Source organism: Cephus cinctus, unplaced genomic scaffold, assembly GCF_000341935.2.
Source record: "Cephus cinctus unplaced genomic scaffold, Ccin1 Ccin1_scaffold0596, whole genome shotgun sequence".
Taxonomy (NCBI): domain Eukaryota; kingdom Metazoa; phylum Arthropoda; class Insecta; order Hymenoptera; family Cephidae; genus Cephus; species Cephus cinctus.
In genome coordinates, this window is record NW_014333242.1 from 61,538 (window position 1) to 82,249 (window position 20,712).

Below are 20,712 nucleotides of genomic sequence, written 5' to 3' on the forward strand. Positions count from 1 at the left end.
AACAATGCCTAATTAGCCGTAATCATGTGTCTCCGATTACAATCGATCATCGAGTACGACTCTCAATCTATTTTCGTAACAGCGAAGTCTCGAACGGAAGCTGCAAGAAATCTAACGAGATATCGTTAAAAACAACAGGGACTACCGATGACATTTCATTGCAAAAGGTCGAAAAGCATTAATCCTATGAAAGTTTCTTGGTCACGTGTCAATTTACTTTTATTTATCTTTTTCCTTCTATTTCGATTCGCGTAAAAACGTACAACGTCGACAACGAGGTACTCTCAAGTATAATGATCGCTGTCAACTGTATACGAGATCCATTACAAATACGTTGTAACGTCGACGCGATATAAACAGCAGTAGTATAAGTTTGGGAGTTCTGGACCAGGAGACCTGTAACCGACATATACCGACACTCCAGAACCTTCGAAGGTGGGTGTCCGTGCTAAGTTGCCGTCGTGAGCTCTACGATTTCCGGAAGTGACGTCACCAAGACCCCTCGATTCCAAGAATTTTTGCTCGATTCCGGGAATTTTGCGTCACATTCCGGGAATTTTGCGCTCGATTCCGGGAATTACGCACGATCGAGAACCTTCTAGAACATTCTAGAACCTTCTAGAACATTCTGGAAGCTTCGACGGTTCGTGTCCATGCTAAGTCGGGAAGGTTCGCTCCCAGAGCCGACGGTCCTCTCGCTCGACGTTTTGAGAAAGCCCCTTGCCCCCCACCCCGGTAAGCCTTCCAGAAGCTTCGACGGACCCGTACACGTTCGTGCAGGTTTCGGACGTCAGCCCTCAGCCCGTTTGACCTCGAAGCGACAAATTAAATTTGACATAGACGAATTATGTTTAATACATTATCTTTTGTTATTATAACTATTAGGTCCCATTCAATTGGACGCGCCATAATGTAATCTTTCAGTCGGCTTATGACGTCCTGTTATTGTTCCGCCATTGTGGATATCTTAATGGACACGCAGATATATATATATATATTCCTGTTGTTTCAAATCAACGTGACGTCGCCGTGAGAACACGCCATTTGTCAGAGACATTAGAGATGACACTAAAAAGTTAAAAAAAAAGTTGTCTCCTCGCTGAAGCAAGTTATCGATTCGCGACAATATATACCAAGTTCTTACGAATAATAACGACGTTAGGATGTAAAAGTGAGTACGCGTTCGAATAAAGAAATGTATGTTTGTGAATGAGAAAATTGTAAGGGCACAACGTCCTGCGTAATATTTCATAAGTTAATACAATTCCTAGCATTGCAAGGTTCTATACAAGATTCGCCGCGAGTTTCGCGGGATTATGATAAAAACCGATAAATTAGTGATATTCAATGATATATATATATATATAGCATGCTACAGGGTGTCACGAATTATTATGAATAATTGAGAGGATGCTGCGACACCCTGTATACAAACGTTACTAGACTTATAATCTACGATATCAAAGAAATGGATAAATGACGTATTTACAGTTCGATAAAGGTATCTATGAAACGATCTGTACCGTGGGCGCGTACGCAATGTAATAATACTCTGTAGTATGTAAAGTTAGAGAACGAAAAGATTCTCGCAGCTCTTGGTTTTCCTCTTGATACCCAATAAGTGCTTGAGGATCCTTCGTCGATGCTTGCTACGTCGTCGTCGCGTCGCCTGGTCCCTATCGCGTTGTGGATTCAGCTTAATCTGAGCGAGTATCCCAACGAGTAATTCGTCCACGTGATGCGCCAATCCGGATGAAGTTTCTATGAATTTACAGCGACAATTGTTGGCCAGTCGGCGACCGACTGTTGAAAGAGGGATGCAATTTTAAATTTGACCAAGCAATTAAAAGTGTATCAATTGATAAAAAGATTACGGAACACTGACCAATCAGTGGTACCTCTCGTTTCCTTTCTAGGTCCACCTTGTTGCCAACGAGGATGACACCATGGTTAGCCATGTAGTCGCTCTTCCACAGGTAGAGGAGCGTCTCTTCAGCTATTTTCAGACTTCTGCGATCCACGACGGAATAAACGACGACGTAGACGTCCGGATTGTAGGTGGAGCAGAAAGTCTCGACCTCGGAAAGAATACAATTAATTAATATATATTGTATCCTTATTGCTCCTTGATAGAAACTTTTATTTTCGGTTTCGATAATGGGCGTCATTTTTTCTCTGTGTTATCAGTCCGGAAGATCCCACAGGCATTCAATTAAAAGCGATTGTCAATTATTGTTGGAAATTAACCGTAATCGAATTGCGTGACATAAGGACGCGTAAGGGGATGTTATATGGCGACATATTTAATTGATTAAAATCAAGCCTAGATTGGCTTTCTTATCACTTCAGTTCATCCTGATCAGTATGTTGATCCTAAGATTATTATTAGAATTAATTGATAATCAATCAAATCGAATGACGACCATAAATTGCTAAATATAAGAAACATGGTTTTGCTTTTATAGGAGAAGAAAGGAACAAATGAAGTTACACAATATAAAATATTGATGAGTTGTTATCAGTAGTAATCACACAGCAATTTTGTACTTGTCCCTAAACTTCCTTTATGCATAGAGCAAGATCTGAGTTTTTTCCTTATTTGTTTTCTTTCTGGATGAAACAGACGACATTCTGTCGTACTTGAACAAAGGTAAAAGAAAAAGCTACTAAATAAATGTGTAAGAGCAGCGTCTGCTCGTTATTTGAATAATGAATTTTCTAAGTCGCTCGAGAATGTTTGATGGCAAAGAACGTTCATAAATTTTCTACTGATGCAAAGCGAGGTGAAACGAGACCGAGAAAGAACTAGCCTTATTTAATAACAGTAACGGTGGAAAATCGACAATTATTATTTCCTGGCACGATGCTTCCTGGCAAAAAAGGACGCAGCCATTAAAGTAAGCATAGCCTGAGCAGTTATGGAGCAAAGAATTAAAGGAAAACACGTACGGACCTTTTAACGGATAAACGGAAAGTGAAAATTAATGTACAAAAAGGAAAAGAAAACAGAACCAAAGTTCTTCCTCGACCAGACAACGCCATCAGAATCTGTGTACTTTCATTCTGATCAAGTGAAGAGGGCACACATTTCACGACCAGCGGAGACGTTGGCGAGCAACCACGAAGAATCTGTATGAAGGTTGGCAGGCGACCGTCTTAACGTTGAAAGTAAAGGGAAGACGAACGGAGTGACGGCAAGAAAAGAAGGAAAGAAGAAAAATTACAAAGGGACCTGGGAAAGGCAAAAGAAAAAGAAGAATATTCCGACTGTCTTCCAACGAAGAAAATGATGATGAAAATGGAGAGAATCTCTCTCTTACGAAGGGATCGAAAAGTTTCTTCCAACACTTTTAATTCTATCTTCATAATCTCCCGAGAGTGGCAGCACCGTCATCTATTTATCATTTTCTTTTGTTCTACAGAACTTTCTCTCATGATAACCAAAATGCCACCTCGTCTCTTCTGATTGCCTCTTGTTCGACATTTCTCCAGGGGACATGTTTCTCCTCCTAGTTTGTTCTTCGACCCTTACACGTCCAAATACACGCCACGTGGGTGTTTGAGTTTTTCCGCGAGTTTCGCCTTTTTGTCACGTCTAACTGTAATACATATTAGGTCCATAACTTGCTAAAGAATTGCCCTACGCGCAGTGTAATTGTACATAAAAAGTTTAGCTAAAGTCGTCATATGATTCTTGGAACGGTTATAACGGTTTCGTCCAAATTGAAACGCCACCGAAAACTTTACCTCAGTCAGGGCAAACGTCTCTCGAAATACTCACCGATATCTCTGATGCCGGATGATCGATAATCTCCAATTCCGTCTCTTGGCCGTCGACCATCACAGAAACGGTTTTCTGTCCGTATTCCTCATCTGCAAAAATATACATATGTACAGGGTGATCCACCAGAAACCGAAAATCCGAATGTTTCACTTGGTTGTGAAGATTCAAAGCGAAATATTCCACGCACTTTGAATTAATTTCGAATGGTTGCTGTGTGGATTCTGCGAAGGGATAATCTATATTAATCACGTATCCAGGGTAAACAACCTCCAATTTTCTATATATAAACATATATTTCTAGGTACGTCGAATGCTATATTCTGTATTTCTCTCGCGGTATTACCTCAGAAGTCGATTCACGCTAAGTTGGGGATATTACAATGAATAGCTAACCTAACTAGAAGTATGTAGAGGGTGACTCATATGAACAGTTACAGATTCGGGTATGGTTTAACCCAGAGCCGTCTACGTTGGGTATCACAGAGGGCCGGAGCATTTTCAAATCTGAATATTTTACTCACATTAGCCACTCCTAAAATGGTCCCTGAATGCGATAATTCCCAGATAAGTCCTTAATATTTTTAAGCCACATGGAATGAACCTATACATAGATCTCTAGCCGGGCCTCGCAGACCCATGTAGACGACGGTGTTTCCTTTTGTAACGTAAACGGCGCGGGGTAAACTTGAACAATGATCATAAACTCATTGACCAGTGACAATGAGACTTGGACCAAGTCAAAACTGTAAGGAACGCTATTGTCATTGCTCAACGAGTTTGATCGTCGCACAAGCTAAACAGCGCTGAGAATCATAATTTCTTACGAATCACATACGTACATGTTTATCCAAGACAGAATTGAATCTACGAAAAATACCATATTATGCTCCAGTCCATTTTGACGCCAATAAAAGCTTGTTTGAATATCAAGTTTATAAAATAAATTATCAACCTAGCGTTAGTCAGGGAATATAAAGCTGATTGAAATATTTCTCTTATAAAGCGACAATGATAAGTAGAAAAAAGTTGCTCTTCACAGCCTGATAATGAAACACCAAGCGAATGAATTTCATCAAGTAATTTTAAATATGGAGCCAAGTTTTAATCGAATTCGGGTTAAAAAATTAACTTTATGTAACTCGTGCATGAAAAACACTACTTTTCGTGCCTCCGAAGTCTGGCAAAAGTGGCGCTTTATATCTATGGATACGATAAAAATGCTGCGCATGCGCAAATCGGCCCGCGTTTTTCATGCATGAGTTACATAAAATATTATGCGAATACCGGTACAATAAAGCGAACATTATACGCAGTTCGTGAAGTTCGTCACACTCGCCGCACTCGTAAAACAAGCAACACTCGCCTTCGGCTCGTGCCGTTGTGTTGCTCGTGTGTGGCTTCACCGTGACCAACTTCACCGCCTGCTTATAAAGTTCGCTTTCTCGCACTTGTATCGCAAAGTACTATTACTCATCCTATCGTTCCTATGGTAACCGAATACGGGCAATTACTTAACCGTGATTTTAAAACAGAAGAAGGAATTTCGAACTTGTTACGAAAGGAGCGACGAAGCTTTTGATGAGCAAAATAAACTTTCAAGATTATGTTCTCTCCATGTTGTATCCAGTATCAGTGTCCTATCGTATTTCCATGAATTCCGGAACTCTATAAGTTCTCTACCGATTAGAATCAGTTTATCCCACCGTTCAAACAGACCCAACAATTCGTATTTCTATTCTTCGTACACTAACCGTCACCCTTGACACTGACCAAATTTTCATTTTGCAAAGAATATAATAAAAGCGTCTGATGTATTCTATGCTATTATCCATTACATCGATATCTATTACATTTTACTCCATGACTTATATTCTCATCAGAATGTATCTATTCTCGAAATAACGAGAGTTATTGATTATACGCAATAACGAGCGTACTTAAGATACTCCAGTTTCTCAGCCAATGTGGGTGGAAGTATTTTATCGATTGCTTTGTGTGGCGTTTGGTTGTCCAATCTCCAAATCGTAAATGGATGATCGTGTAACTAAAAAAAAAATTATGAGAAAATGAAAAAAAAAAAAAACATTTTGGATAAGACATAAGCACGGAGGAAAGAGGTAGAGGAATAATTTTTAAAAAATAAATAGGGTGGATTGACTGATCGGTCAAATATTAACAGTGGATAAATAAATTTTGGACTTTTTCTTATCCCAGTCCTTTCTCCTCCTTGAACCATCGTTTATATAAAATGGCGCTTCAAGCTATTCAAATTCACTGACCCGATAAACTGCGTACCACCTGACGCCACTTGATTTCTTTTTCACTCTACATCTTACATATATTTGACACTTCATGGTGAGAAAGTCACTTTTTTTCTGCTTTGTACTTTCTTGTTCATTTTTTTGTCTATACCTTCTCTCTTCCATCAGTTTCTCCTTAAGTTTCTTTGCTTCTGCGCAACAAGCGTACGTTTCTCGTATAGGAACTCAATTAAATTAATTTTGTCAAAAGACAACTTTGGGCACTCATTTATTTTCTTTTCTCATTAGTCCGTCTTGTTCTGTCTGCTCTTGTTTCCCTTACTTTATCAACACCTGAAGAAGTTTCTACGAAAATCGCAAGAAATTACATTGCTGTGATAAGTATTCCCAGTTATTATTCGTCCTCTCAGCAAGCGCCGATTACATCTGGTTACTTTCCACATTTTTATTCAACTTTTATTCATATTTTTCATCTTATTTTTATCTTTCTTTATGGTTGAGATTGTGAAGAAAAAATATTATTTCTACTTACGTATGAGTAATAATAAAAACAAGAGACACACTTAAACCTAGCATTGAAGAATGAGGATATACAACGCATCAAACAAATTTCTATTGATTCTATTGATCTAATGGTGAAACGGCAACCGGGATATGGTAATGAAATTTCAGACTCCTCAAGGCGAACGACTATTGGTCTTGATCTCGATCTCTTTGATCTCGCAGTCGCAAAGAAAAGGCCGACGAGAACCACCGCTTTAATTAAACAAATTTTCACGTAAACTAAAGCTGATGAGATGAATTACGAGTGAACTCTTTTAAGCGGAATGCAACGTTCCGACGAGTTTCAAAAAGACATTTGAACTTTCCCGCCTTTTTATCACCTAACCACAATCCCCCGACAGAATACCGTAATTCAAGTTTATCCAATTTCTCCAAATCGAGAATTCCGATCATAAGGGAACTTCAAGTAAAAAGTGAACCGAATTAATGGAGTACACCCAAAGACCAACAGTCCCGCGCAATCTTGTTTAGTCATTCAACCAAGATGCTATTGGCTGATATTTGATTACCGCAACCGTGGTTCAATTACGGAATGTACCCTTAAATAGAAATCGGCCAAGGATATACACCAAACTGGGAGAAATCTCAACGACGAGTGTTAAACTCACCTAAAGACGCGTCATAGGCACAAATATATTCGCTGGTTGTGAACTGAGCAGTGAGGGCAGTTTTTCCGACCCCGGAGGCACCAAGCATGCCAACCTTATAAGTGGCCACTCGACCGTCACTCGCTTCCTCCTCGCCCTCAGTGCCGGAAAGCTGGAAGGCTGAGCTTCGAATTGAAACATAAGAAAAAAAAAATTAAAAAAAGATTTCAGTACCATTAGCGTTTACCGCGAAAAAAGAAGCCGAGACACCCCAGTGTGTTTCAGAGCGTGAATTAGCCTCTTATCACACATGTATAGATACCATGGATTATGAGATCATTGAAGAAAAAATCTCATCACTGTGTACACGTGATAATGACAGATATATTTCTATGGAAAACTAATTTTTTCCATTTGCTTATTTTTTTCTTATCACGTCAGACATCCACTGTAAAGGAGTCGCTTGTACTACGTCTTCGGCGTTGCTGGAGCTCTTGGCATTTTCATACAGCTGTGCCTTTTGATTCTCTGTGATACGGCATGATAAGATTTTTTTTACTTTCCCTTCACTTTATATCAAGATCAACGAAAGACGCCAAAAAATGGTAATGTAAAACCAAGAGAAGTAAAAACAAGCAATTTCAAGATTCTTCAAAATGACATCAGACTACTCTCCACGCAATTATAATAGGCATATATTTGTGTAATATACATATTATATTTATATTACATGCTATACATACGAATCGTAGAGGAAAGTTATAAAAGGAATATCCAATGACAGTGAGTATGGAAAACAGATAGAATCTAGATCAAATAATTTTTCATTTCTCAGATGATCATATGAAGCGTCGAAACGCAACGTGTTGTCAAGATAGATAAAAAATATTTTTATTTTCGTACCTCCATTACCCTTTGTGTAAATTCAAGCTTTCTCAACTAAGACCCAATAAAACTGTAATATGTCACAGGGACAAATTTAAACGATTATTTTCTGCGGATCGACATATCCGAATCCATTTCCGCCAATGGAATTTGAGAATATTCTTTCAGCTTTGCTAGGTTATGTAATCTACTTTACGTATGTATATTATAGTATACTCTGTATACTATATATGTATATCACAAGCATCACCTCAATAATCTGGCTTCCCTCGTACTGCTACAACTCGTTCCGGACGATGTAACGCTATTGATGCTCCTACTGCGTCGGCTTCTCAGAGAATCCCCCAAATTGAAGACGCCATTAGCGGTTATCGAGAAAGAGCGAAGCCTGTAATACTCGACGCCGTCCTCAGGGACGTCATTCTCCTCTGTGCCAAAGACACCATTGCGCTTTGTGTCAGCTAGCATCGGCTGAATGTAAAGGAATAAAAAAAATTAGCAAAAATAAAAGCGACAAATATCATTCCGTCGTTAGCAGAAAGGACGGGATCGCAAATATCGGCGTTTCAATATAGATTGATAATTACTCTTACCAGCTATTAAGAAGGTCCTGTCGATGCATGCTAGTCAAATGATCAACTATCGAATCAATTCCATAAATCGATTAAAACAAACCGAACTTTCTACGAAATTATTCACATTAAGTATAGAAATTTGTTTGTAGGTGTTTATCTTTGTGAAATTAGCTCATTTGCACAAATATATTTAAAAATCATACGCTCTGTTGACTTTTATTTAATTATCTATCGGGTCTCTCCCGATGAATTTCTAATTTAATTTGCAATTACTCTTTCGAACAGCCGGTAAAGTCACTTTTTTATGGTATGTATCGTATCCTGAAGAATTCACGAATCCGTAGTATACCATTTTTCCCTTCAAAGTTCACTTTAAATATGTCAGTTTCTCATCTAAAGTCGAAATTCAATTTCTCTGACCTTTGAGTCCATATATGTATAAAATTTCGTTTTTAATATTACTTTTCTTAACATTTTCGTCGGTGAGCGACCTTCAAATTTTGCAACTGAGTTCAGAATTGTTTAATTTATAACCTATAAAAGTTTCAAACGTGAAAAGTCAAGTAGGTAGTTTCGACAGTACCTCCTTAACCCTTTGGGTACACATTTATTTGAAAATTTGTTTGCATTTGGAGGATATTTAATTTTGTGGGCAAGTAAGAATAGTAAACTTTATGCAAGAATTAATTTATTTCGTATTATTCATTTTATATGTATACTTCTACATAATATTGAGATAGCTTACCTCGTCTCAGTTTCAACGACGTATCAGAACGTCATGTGCGTCTTTGCCCAAACAAATATATGACGTACCGATACGTCAAATGTAGCCAAAGGGTTAATACAGCCAATAAACATAGTTACAGTGTCTATAGACTTCCTATATATATATACCATATGTGTATCGTATTAAGAATGTACTCAATCTCGTTGACGTCTTCATCCGAGTTCCAAATGACATTAATAAATTCACTTGTATCGAACTCCGTATCTCTGCCTGTATTTCTCAGCTAATCCATCACCAGGGAAAACGGATCCAGGATACGCAAGAACTTCTGTCTACGAGAGTTTAGTCAATCCCGATAGTTCGATTAATCTTAGTGTTCACTGATAGATTCTGGGTTAAGCACGAATAAGAATAATTAACGACGTTAGCCTAACCTCTCGAAAGGGCGCGACCGGATTGGCGCAGAAGATACTTCCAGAAACTGCAACGATCCAATGGAAAGCCTGCATTGAAGACGACGACACTTTTACATTCACGACACGTTTGAAACCTGACAATTACCGTTCTGCGCGGAGAAGAGAAGGGAAAACAACGTAATTACTCGATCGACCCAATAGAGAAACATTGTACAGGACAAAAGCCTTGCAATTTTCCACGCCATAGAACTGCGTGTCTGTTGACAATAGCTGCGTGCAAGTATGTACATGATAATAGGGACAGAATGACTCAGGCATTCTTAGGAATCCAATTAAAGCACGCAATAACCAATGAAAATACTAATGCGTATCGCAGCGTATACATTATATTAAGCGAACATACTCTCAATAAACGCATATGGATACAGCTTTAACATAATGCACATATGTTTATCGGTCTTTATCGTCGGATAGAAAGTTGCCATTTTCAGGTTAAAAAATGTCCTGTGAGCACTTAGTGATGCGATTAGATTATTCTAATGTTAACAATGAAGAAGGAAACGGTGGCGTGCAGAAATATCATGTATATGAACGATATTTTTTTTCCACGTATGTATATCAGATCACTGGCTGTATCTATTGATAAGATCAGCGTTAAATTGATAAAAATTCGTTTCCGTTGATTGGAATAATTATATTCTGGCCAGATTAAACAATCTCCGATACGACTAACAAAATGGCGGTCCTCTTAAAGGATTAACGAGATCAAATACATATAATTCTGCCGGTGATTATGTAAGTGGCATGTCACTTTTTTTTTAAGTTCTTACGTTTGTGTATATGAAAAAAAAATATCTTTTTTTAACGATTAACTCAATTTTTTCCATATTTGTGGCTTAGGCCACTTTCATAATCATCAGTGCAATTAAGGCCACCGTGTTGCAGACTGGCAAGTGCGGATTAGGGTCGACATGAATCCTGATATATGTATCCGTTAAAGTCATACATTTTTCTTCCCTTTAATTCCTGGGTTAGTTAAAAAATTAGGGTCAGACCTTTTTAAAAATAAGTTTTAATCGTTCTGACAATTTTTGCTTTTACGTACGACCGCGTTAATGCTGGTGATAAAATTATTTAACACTAGATTGCCTAAGCAAGTCATTTTGACTGCTTTTGAATTTCAATTAAAAAAATAATTATTTAAATAATGACACAGCTTCTTATAATTTTGTGACTTTTTCTACAACATATAAATGGGTTAATTAATCATTGTTGTGCCCCCCCCCCTCCTTCACTTCCGGTATATATATGTGGATTATACCTATATTGCCGAAAAGCAGTCATTTTGACTGCTTGGAAAAGACCAGTTCGGCTCTGGAGTGGAATATAACATACAACGTGGATAACATACAAGTGCATGATAAATTGTCGATTTCGACATCTACTTGATAAATTGCAGTTGTTCAAAAACTAAAGTTATTGTTATTCGTACTTGTTATTCGAATCTTTATGCCAGGCCTGGCCACGCGCTTTGTTCCCTTTGAACGCGCTGCAACGTAGTATGATCTCATACTCTAATCGATACGCCTGCGCACGTGTCGACTTTTTATTTTTTTTTTTTTTATTGTTAATACTTATTAATAACTTGTTATATGACTGTAAGTGATATAAAATATATTAAAAATTACTGTTAAACAAATTTCTTTGCGCATTAGTTATTTTTTCACAATGCAGTCATTTTGACTGCTTTCAGGCAATATAGGTATATACTAAGCTCCCGTCTTTCTAATGTTAAAATTTACCTCCACGAGCACTATACCTGCCATCATTTTATTGTTATCTTTATCTTCGTCTTATTAAATAAACAGACTACCCTCTCTACTCTACAACTTCTCTGACCTATACTACCCCCTTCAACCCTTGCACTATATGGAACAATACACCACGTAGATCAACATCCACGATGAACAAAGATCGCTCGAAGAGAAGCTGTCGGATGAACTACCCGCTTACGTAATACCACCTGTCAGTCACTCGATATCGATCGACCGACCATCCTCCATTTGTTTCGCGGCCAAATTCAGAGCGTTAAATTAACCGTGAAAACTAATCTCGCGACCGACGTAAAACCGAATGACTATAGAAGAATAAAACATTTTTATCCGACACAAGGACCAGTGTCAACTTCAAAGATATATTTGGATATGTCGCTACTGTATTGATTAACAATATTAATTGATAGCAGTGTAAAATTATCTATTGGATGCAAGAATAGAATCGATCTGTGATTTTGTCCCGACGATTGAACCAGGGCGTATCGCAATGACAACACCACCCTTTACCGACATTGGTAAGAGTGCCAGGGACGTTATCAGAACGGGTTATCACTACGGCAAGTCTCTCATGAGATTTGGGGTAAAAACGAAAAATAATGGAAATCTTAACGTGGGAAGTGAATACGTAATGAATTTCGACGAAAGTAAAGTGAGTTTCTTGTAGCTATTGAGCAAAACATTAGGGGAATGGTATACAGTGGGCGAACGGGTGCTGGCCACTAAGAATCTAATTCAGGAAAGAATAGTGATCGATCTAACGAGTTTTAGGAAATCGATGTGACTTAAGTAATTACACACATGAGTGATTGACTGACTGATCAACTAGAAGTCAAATACACTGGGGCAGATAATATCGATAATTATTCATTCTAAGGAAATATAGAAATTATATTTGTTTTAAGAAAAATTTCGAAATATTGTATACAATTGGCAGTAGCATTGCTTGACTTTTGTCATATGTGTACTTCTAATGATATGTGCTATTAATTGACTTTATGACACGTACACAGTCTAGTGGTCATACAATATCCAGCTACAAGGTACCAAATTATTGTGTATTGCGTCAAAAATGGTCCAAGGACGGTACACTCGCTGCTGAGTATGACGTGGAAAAAACGATTCTTAACGGTATGGCCATTGTGTTGGGCGTCAATTACAATCCGGAAAGTTCCAACGGTAGTGTCAATGTGTCGAGCAGTTACGCGAAGAACCAAATTCACACGAATTGCGGATATAGTGAGTTTGCACATTGATACTGTTCGAAGGACCAGCATCAATAAAATTCCTCCAATCACAGGTCATACTTTCGACAAGATCTCCACGATATCCGGTAGCATTGTTTACGCGTGGAAAGACATTCTGATTGGTTATCAGGCCCAGTACGATTCGTCTAAAAACAAAATGACCAAAAATGATCTGGCATTGGAATTTGGCAGTGACGATATTCGACTTCATGCGAGGTGCAACAACATACCGTATGAATGTGGATTGTCCATATATTGCAAAGGTACACAAATTATTGTACTATATTGAAATCCAAGAATTTACATAGTAAAATTGACATATTCAATTTCAAGTCAACGACCAATGGGAAGCAGTCTTGGATGGAGTCAGTGCCAAAAATGACAGCGTCAATTTATGGACACTTGGAATTGGTGCAAAATACATACTCCAAGAGAATTCTACAGTGCGATGCAAATTCAACAAGGATCTGCAGCTTGGTACGAGTCTACGACAGCAGCTGTACGAAGGAATTGCATTGACGCTTTCGTTCAACGTCGATCTGAAGAAGATAAAAACGGGAGGACACAAGGTGGGTCTCTCGCTGGATCTTGAGGCCTAAACCAGATGAATTCTTCGAAGACCTGAAGGTATGCATGCTCGACAAAGTCAACGGTGAGACCTCGAAGCATTGTCACGTTATTTATAGAAAAAAAAAAATGAAAAAAAAGAAAATACATTTGGCTTCAGAACAAAGAAACGTAAGAGCAAGCGACACTGTAAATGCGTGGCTGTACTGTCGTTCTCTTTCTTTCCATTGGATAAAAATGTACAGCAAAAACGTAGAAAACCCTGCAATAGAGATAATCATGGTCTGATATACTTTGCATCTTGTGAATATTTCATTCTCTTCCTTCTCTTTCTTCTCAGTCTTGTCGCCCCTGACGTATTCTCCATTGTCCTCGCTTCTCTTTACTGTCGACAATATCGTTCTACCTTCGTTACATTTATTCAGGGCAGCCGACGTGCGTTACGCTTTCTTTTTCAATACCATTCCTTCCTTCGATTTCATTGAGGAACGCATTTGCGACGCTTTTGCCTTATTTCTTTCTTTCCGTAATCATAATTCTAGCAGATCCGATACCTGAATGTCGCATTCGCACAGGATAACAATATATCCGTTAGGTTTATCGCTAGCCGGTTGAAAGAAATAAGTAGGGACCGTTGCGAGACTTCGGATTTTCCATGGGTGTGTCAGTGAGTTACCAGGAGTGATTAAAAATCCAAACGTATTTGCTATATATGTAATTCCATGCAGTGGCTGAAGTCTCTGATATGGTATGTCTCTGATAAAAAAATATCAGCTGGACTAAACCCTCTCACGGTTTCCATTCCTCTGGAACACTGGTGTCTGAACTGACAGAATCAGGAATATAACAGAATTCGAATCAACGATTAATCTTCAATCAAAGTACCAAGCGGTAGTCAATGATCCTGTGACTTCATGATATGATTGACTTATGTCATTAATTCTAATTAAATAAAGAATGAACTCACCCTGTGTCGTGGTACAGCAGGCATACTACTCGTTCTAGACCGGTATTGTCTTTGCGATGGTAAGCCCCTGGAACCAGAAGCTGATCCAACAGGGCTCGTTGGACTAGGTCCCCCAGGACTCGTTCCAGGACTTAGATGACACGTCGAGGATGTCGCTCCAGGACTTACGGCAGAAGTTCTGCTAGGACTGCGTGGCGCAGGTGACAGATGTCCCCAAGGACCAGTTTCCGTTTGCAAAAACCTGCCAATTTTATATACAAAGCAGTTAACAAAGACGTTCCAAAGTTCTTATGAATATTGTATATAGTCGCTGCAAATGGGAGCGAGAGGGACTTATGGTTGTTTACACGCGCAAGAGAGAGACGACGGTAGAGTGTCATCTCAAAGGAAACATGGCCGATATACTTTTTCGAATCTGCCATATAAATTTAACAGAGCTACCGGTATACGACTGTCTCTCGCTTATCCCCATGAACGCTCATAAGTATGTCTCCCTCGCTCTCACGGCTGGTATAGTAAATTCAAAAAATTATAAGGTATATCATATTCGATGCTTTTAACAGCATCATTAATATTGAGAACTGTCAAAAAAACGTCTAATTACACACCGATGCAAATCGGGCGTTGGTCTGGCGACGGCAATGCTGGAACTACGTCTTCGTGAGGTACCTGGTGACTTCCTGCTATCCGGAAACAACGGAACTTGACCTCCGGTTGATAGGGAGTTCCTGTGAAGATGTACCTCGACCTCGCTACTGCGTCTTTGAAAGGCTCGTTTACTCCATCTTCGGCCACGTGAGTCTGTGCCAGAATTATCTTGTTTTCTGGAGCGTAGGAAAAAAAACAAACCAATCAATACAACGCGGTATTCATTGTCGATCAATAAATAGGTACTTTATTTTTGGCCAGTTACGTTTTGACGCCAAAGAAAAAGATGAATGAATTCAAGTAAAATACAAGAATAACTGCCAAGTTTTCAGGTTATAGTGGCTAAGAAATAAATTCAGATTACTGCAATATTTGATGAAGGCTTTTAGTTTGCTCTTATTTTTCAATCAATATTAACTGTAAGCTAATGAGACTGAAGGGGGGTAATGTGTTTGACGAGCATGAAGCTTGTCGCATTGCTATTGGGTATACATAAAAGTGGCGGGAAATTTAAAAATCAGTTTCCCGTAAACCTATCGTATTTTCTTTTTTTTTCTTTCTCTTTTCTTAACAGTTATCTTTCTCTGGCTTATGAAAAGGCGAAGATGACTCTCCGTTGTTCCGGAAGATGATCAGATTTCCAAAGAGGGTTGCGTGTTTCGATACAAAGTCATGAATCAGATCGGAGTAAACAATGAAAACCATTCGATTGGTATTAAGCTGCTCTATACTTGAGTGGAACTTATTTACCATATGCTAAAGATCTAATTTACTAGCGTATAAAGTTATAACTGAAACGTATAAACTGAAATTAGCGAATCCATTTGATTTTTATACTCGACTGCTTCTCTATCTAAATATTATTGACTTTAGGACAGAAATTCGAGGTGGGAAAAAAAAGCTGTAGGATAAATAATTGAAAAAGGGAAAAATATGAGAAATCCTCTGAAGAGACGATTCTGGCTGTTCGCCAGAAAAATTATTGTTATTTACTTTACTGCGGGGGTTCGCGTATGTCGATGGCTCTTCAGCACGGTGAGAGCATGAGAGAAAGGTAAGAAAAATGAAAATAATACGAGTACCTCTACTGATCTTACATCGCAGAAAAAGAAAATCTTTAGTGAAACAAGAACAAAATGAGAGAAATAAAAAATGACAAGAAAATGACAAGAAAATCTGTACAGCGTCCCGGAGTGTCGGGACGTCAGAGAATATTCCCAGCGACACATGGGATGATATGTATACTATATATACACACATACATACATGTTAAATGTATATATATATGTATATGCATATGACATATACAGAACTACTCAGAAGCATTGCATCACTACTTTTTTTTCATTTTGCATCTCCTTCTATTTCTACCTCTACCGTAGAAATTATTTGAACGAGCTAACTTCACCTGGTGCAATATTCCTGAATAACCCTATTTATAAGAATATAGAGTAAAACTTCCACAATAACGAAAATTGTTCTGGATCCCACGAGACAGGGACTCAACGCAATATGGTCAGGGTATATCACTCCAGGACGGTTATTACCAATAAGGGGTAAACTATAAGGGGGACTTCAATTTTAATTTGATTGAACTTCACCTGGGTATAAGCTTGTCCTCCAGCATACTGGGAAGGTCGTCCACGTCTTCTGTAAGAGCGGCAAAGAAGTCTTGAAACTTATCCGGAAAATTACTCGGCGGGCAAGTGATCATTGGCTGAACTACGTCATTGGTAGGATTGATGGTATCACCACTGGTGCTCGCTGTGGTACCGTTTTGATGGTACCTCGGTACCGCTGATGTTGCCATAGACAGGCAATAATCCCACCCAATCCTCAACTGTGTCTGTTCATCAGAACCGTCATAAAATAAAATGAGTCCAGCAGGTAGGTGAGTCAGTGAATATTCTTTGTGCAGGAATCAGGTAGACAAAGAACAAATTATGAAAAGCAAAAGATAGAAAAACCTCGAGACAGAAACAATCACTGCAGCCTTGGTCAGGATCAGAAACTAGAAAATAATTCACCGTTCACGAATTAACGATTCCTGCTTCTTTTTTCGTCAAGTACACGTTAAGACGCAAACACTATGTACGGTAGTTATACACTGATAAATATTTCCTTCAATTATTTTTTTTATTAAACGAAACTTATATCCCCCTGGTAAACAGTTATTAGGAACAGCTTTAATTGCCACAGTTGATTAGCATTGAAATATTCTAAATGCTTCAGCAAGGGTTTGTACTGTGTTCTTTACTGAATCCCAGGGGATGTTGGAGTTCAGTATAATTAACGTTGTTTTAATTGACAAGATAAACTTTTTTGAAAGTTATTAATCGGCGTTTGTCGCTCGACGACATGTTACGTCTGTCCCGCAGATCACCCTGCAGAGAACTGAGCTTAAGCACAGAGAGTACTGCGCTTCCAAAGCTCACGGTACACGATAAGGGCACAAGGGCGCACGCGCAACTTACTCTCCTCCCTGTTTTCCCAGCTTCTAAACCTCATTCAGTGAGTAGGTAGGCAATAACTTTTGGAGTACAGTAGCAGGTTTACATTCCATGCAGATGGAATGATGCTGTTGAACCAATATGTTTGGCTACAGAGGTTGCATCTTCGTGAAATCAAATCTTATACCAGGACAAAATGGAGGCTACAGAGTCCATCTGTAAAAAAGAAATTTTATCCGACTACGTTGGAATTCTGTACCATACAGGAATGTGTAAGTATTTTTGCAAGGCGTAGAAACATCCCTGAGACGTCCTAAGAATGTTCATAAGACTTTTATGAAGTAGGAAGAGATTCATAATATCTGATTGCTTCCTGATTATCTGAATTAATATAATAACACAGTCGTCTCTTATCAGAAGCGATAATAGTCACTGACGAAGAATTAATCGAATAAAATTCTTTTTTTTAACGCTTGAAAACTTGCGATTATTTTCTATTAGCCTTTCTAGCTATTTTGTTCAGTCATCTTGTTCACCCACACGTTCCTACAAAAATCGATGAACTGTCATTTACGTATGATAAGGATTTCCACGATTAGAAAGAACGAATCAGGAAATTATTCCAGGTAGCCATCCGACTAATGGTGACAGAGTCCATGACGCATCGTATGAGAATGATGAGAAAAAAAAAGATTGAAAAATAAATATTATCCATGTATTACTTTACCCACAAATAGATAACGTCTGAAAATATGCACGATAATAACGTTTGACAAAGTGACTGTGTGGCACGTAGAACGTGACCCGACGCTCGACGTCGTTCCATCCCCTGATTTAACGTCAGAACAATCAATCAACGAGATTCCTGGATACCGTGCAGATTTGAAAGTCGTCTTTGCTTTGCATGCAATGGCTGACATAGAATCTGTGTAGCTACTGAACCGATAGTGACGTGAGGAGCTTTACCTAAGGAATAATGAAAAAGGTCAGTCACAGAAAAAGGATACAGCGAAAATAAAGAAAAATTCAAAGAGAGCACATAAACTCCTAAGAATATGAAATGAATTAATTGACAAAAATGACGTCAACCATGAAAATTCATTAATTATATTAATCTTAGCGTTTAATCAGTAACGTTATATACGAGAGTTTACTCACTGAGAAATATAATTTTATCGACTTTCTATTATTATTATTAAAGTTCCGAAACTGGTCTGACCCCTTATCACTCCTCGAACGCTCTCTTTTATCCCCCATTGTCTTCCGTATCTAACTTCTTTCTTCTAGTAGGTCCGTTTCCTTCATCCACGTTCATTGTCTCGTTCCATCCTTCTCTACTGCATTAGAGGTTATCGAGAATAAACTCCTAGGAGAAGAGGGTGCGATGCACCCCCGAATGGGCCACGAGTTCTAGAGCACGTCTCGTGAGACAATGTACTATCTTTAGCAACTGCTCGGGCGCCAAACGAGAAATGTCAGTGGCCGGATGAAAAAGCGGATTGAAAAGAAAATGAGCGGGAGAACCTATAAAGTTTAAAAAGATCAATGAGCAAATCGATTGTAAGATGTGATTTGGTCGTTCGCCTATCGGCGAGTTTAGAATTGTCAAGGTTCACAAGAAGTAAATGTATTAAATATTCTACATACCAGTATATACGGCGGATCGATTTATTTCAGTCTGGAAACAGCACAAGCATGAGATAGGGAGGTCGTCGAACTTATTTCAACCCCTCTAATAGGATAAGCAGAACAGTCTACAATAATTGTTATGTAATAACAGTCAAATTATTTGACTGTGAACAATATAGAGGTTCTGTCAATTTTATGCGTAAAAAATAATCACTCAAAATTAATACACTGTTCTAAGGAAAGATAATATATTTTTTGGTATCGAATTTATTTTTAATACGTTACCTCATGCGATGACTTATCGCAAGGGATGTACGTAATCAGTTACCTGGAATCCTTACATCGCAAACATATTTTCGTATTATCCGAAAAAAAAACACCTTCCTGCGCAATTGCGACTAATAGAATCACGGGACGGATACAAACTTATAGAATTCACAATGTATTTTTCATTAGCTGATAAAGACTAGGTCTCTTGTCCCCGCCTTGAAAAGGGGCATACTATAACCGTGTGAGGAAAGTGTGAAATAATAAAGAATATGATTATGATAAACACAAAGGCAATTCGTAAGTTATATAAAACGTAATTATGCGTTTACAATACAATAGTATTATGTATTTCATTGGGACTGGAATATCATTCACGCAGGACAAATGTAACGTGAAAATCTATAAGATGTCTGTGGGCGTTTCAAATGTCATAGACATCCAATACACATCCTACAGGCGTTTACGAGATATTTGTGTTGTGTGGAGAGTTTCACTTTGACAGGCCAATAGCTTATGGGTTGCAACATAAAAAATTCCCTGAATATGAGGATGATTTTGTCGATTAATAACATCATGGATATTACCAATTGTTGAATTTATTGTAGGAAACATGAGGTAAAACGGCAATTAGTAGGCTCAATCGACAGAATCTCGACAACGTTATCGAATATTAAATCCAGTCGTGTACTCCTACTCGTACTGGACAATGCATTAGGTTTTGGAATATTTAAAAAAAAAGAGTACTTGAACTGAATTTGCGAATGAAACGATGAAGTTGACAATCAGCTGCCAAGAAGGTGGCGACACAATGTTGCTAGAAGGTGCTGCCCTCTTGTCTTCAGCTCGTGACAAAATCTAGAACTACTATTGCTGATATTAAAGATTATATGCGTAAAAACCCGTTTTACATGGTTACACGGGCCAGGATTTTAACTAATATCATCCCTATTTCGGGTAGATATTTCTTATTTTACTCGGTCCAAATGATCTTCTTATCGATAGTGTTCAATCATTTTCCCTGTTTTATCGTATGGTGGAAAATGTATACTAGTCCTAGTACGTTGGCCGAAAGAAGGCGACACTGATTTTAAAAAATGGTTATTCTGACAATAATACCAGATATGAATAGATAATACCGTCAAAGTAGTGATGTTTGTTTCTCTACAGTGGAAAAATATCCCTTTTGGGAAACGGTGTCACACAGTGCTATGTATTGCGGACAGCTGCAAATGGAGTTTACATTAAAATGCAGTATATACCTCCCCAGATAGCGCGCTGGCTCCATTACAATATCACGTAATAG

The 20,712-nt window shown here is 38.3% G+C and overlaps 2 protein-coding genes and 1 long non-coding RNA gene across 7 annotated transcripts; 1 reads left to right on the forward strand and 2 right to left on the reverse strand.

The window, feature by feature from the left end:
- Nucleotides 1-822: 822 nt before the first annotated feature.
- Nucleotides 823-17,464, reverse strand: LOC107268925. 3 transcript variants are annotated; one of them, XM_025086177.1, is made up of 9 exons: nucleotides 17,028-17,463; nucleotides 16,662-16,906; nucleotides 15,021-15,236; nucleotides 14,413-14,653; nucleotides 8,332-8,552; nucleotides 7,218-7,381; nucleotides 3,782-3,873; nucleotides 1,886-2,078; nucleotides 823-1,803 (listed from the first exon to the last, which is right to left on the reverse strand). In XM_025086177.1, the coding sequence occupies exons 2-9, from the start codon at nucleotides 16,868-16,870 to the stop codon at nucleotides 1,568-1,570; spliced, it is 1,572 nt and encodes a 523-aa protein (XP_024941945.1). In that variant the 5' UTR covers nucleotides 16,871-16,906; nucleotides 17,028-17,463; the 3' UTR covers nucleotides 823-1,567. The 3 variants fall into 3 exon arrangements, with proteins under 3 accessions (XP_024941945.1, XP_015597677.1, XP_024941946.1); XM_015742191.2 differs by having other exon boundaries at nucleotides 16,662-17,463; XM_025086178.1 differs by having other exon boundaries at nucleotides 1,611-1,803; nucleotides 1,899-2,078; nucleotides 16,662-17,464.
- On the forward strand, nucleotides 9,889-13,617 carry LOC107268926 (voltage-dependent anion-selective channel protein 2). Of its 3 annotated transcripts, XM_025086190.1 has the most exons (5): nucleotides 10,291-10,408; nucleotides 11,668-12,283; nucleotides 12,645-12,870; nucleotides 12,932-13,141; nucleotides 13,212-13,617. In XM_025086190.1, the coding sequence occupies exons 2-5, from the start codon at nucleotides 12,122-12,124 to the stop codon at nucleotides 13,475-13,477; spliced, it is 864 nt and encodes a 287-aa protein (XP_024941958.1). In that variant the 5' UTR covers nucleotides 10,291-10,408; nucleotides 11,668-12,121; the 3' UTR covers nucleotides 13,478-13,617. The 3 variants fall into 3 exon arrangements, with proteins under 3 accessions (XP_024941957.1, XP_024941958.1, XP_015597679.2); XM_015742193.2 differs by lacking the exon at nucleotides 10,291-10,408 and having other exon boundaries at nucleotides 11,206-12,283; XM_025086189.1 differs by lacking the exon at nucleotides 11,668-12,283 and having other exon boundaries at nucleotides 9,889-10,408; nucleotides 12,645-13,141.
- A 346-nt stretch (nucleotides 17,465-17,810) lies between the features above and the next one.
- Nucleotides 17,811-19,232, reverse strand: LOC112494525. The gene is made up of 3 exons (XR_003060020.1): nucleotides 19,158-19,232; nucleotides 18,669-19,034; nucleotides 17,811-18,476 (listed from the first exon to the last, which is right to left on the reverse strand). It is a non-coding gene; the product is annotated as an uncharacterized LOC112494525 (long non-coding RNA).
- Between the last annotated feature and the right edge of the window lie 1,480 nt (nucleotides 19,233-20,712).

Bases quoted from the DNA above. Each gene is read 5' to 3' on its own strand.
- LOC107268926 (XM_025086189.1), top strand. From the start codon at position 10,299: ATGTCCTGTGAGCACTTAGTGATGCGATTAGATTATTCTAATGTTAAC. The intron at 10,409-12,644 runs GTATGTATATCA...ACACGTACACAG, and splicing joins GAACGATATTTTTTTTCCAC to TCTAGTGGTCATACAATATC. The intron at 13,142-13,211 runs GTACACAAATTA...TTCAATTTCAAG, and splicing joins ATTGTCCATATATTGCAAAG to TCAACGACCAATGGGAAGCA.
- LOC107268925 (XM_025086177.1), bottom strand. From the start codon at position 16,870: ATGGCAACATCAGCGGTACCGAGGTACCATCAAAACGGTACCACAGCG. The intron at 15,237-16,661 runs GTGAAGTTCAAT...CCTACGCTCCAG, and splicing joins GAGGACAAGCTTATACCCAG to AAAACAAGATAATTCTGGCA. The intron at 14,654-15,020 runs GTGTGTAATTAG...TAAAATTGGCAG, and splicing joins CCAACGCCCGATTTGCATCG to GTTTTTGCAAACGGAAACTG.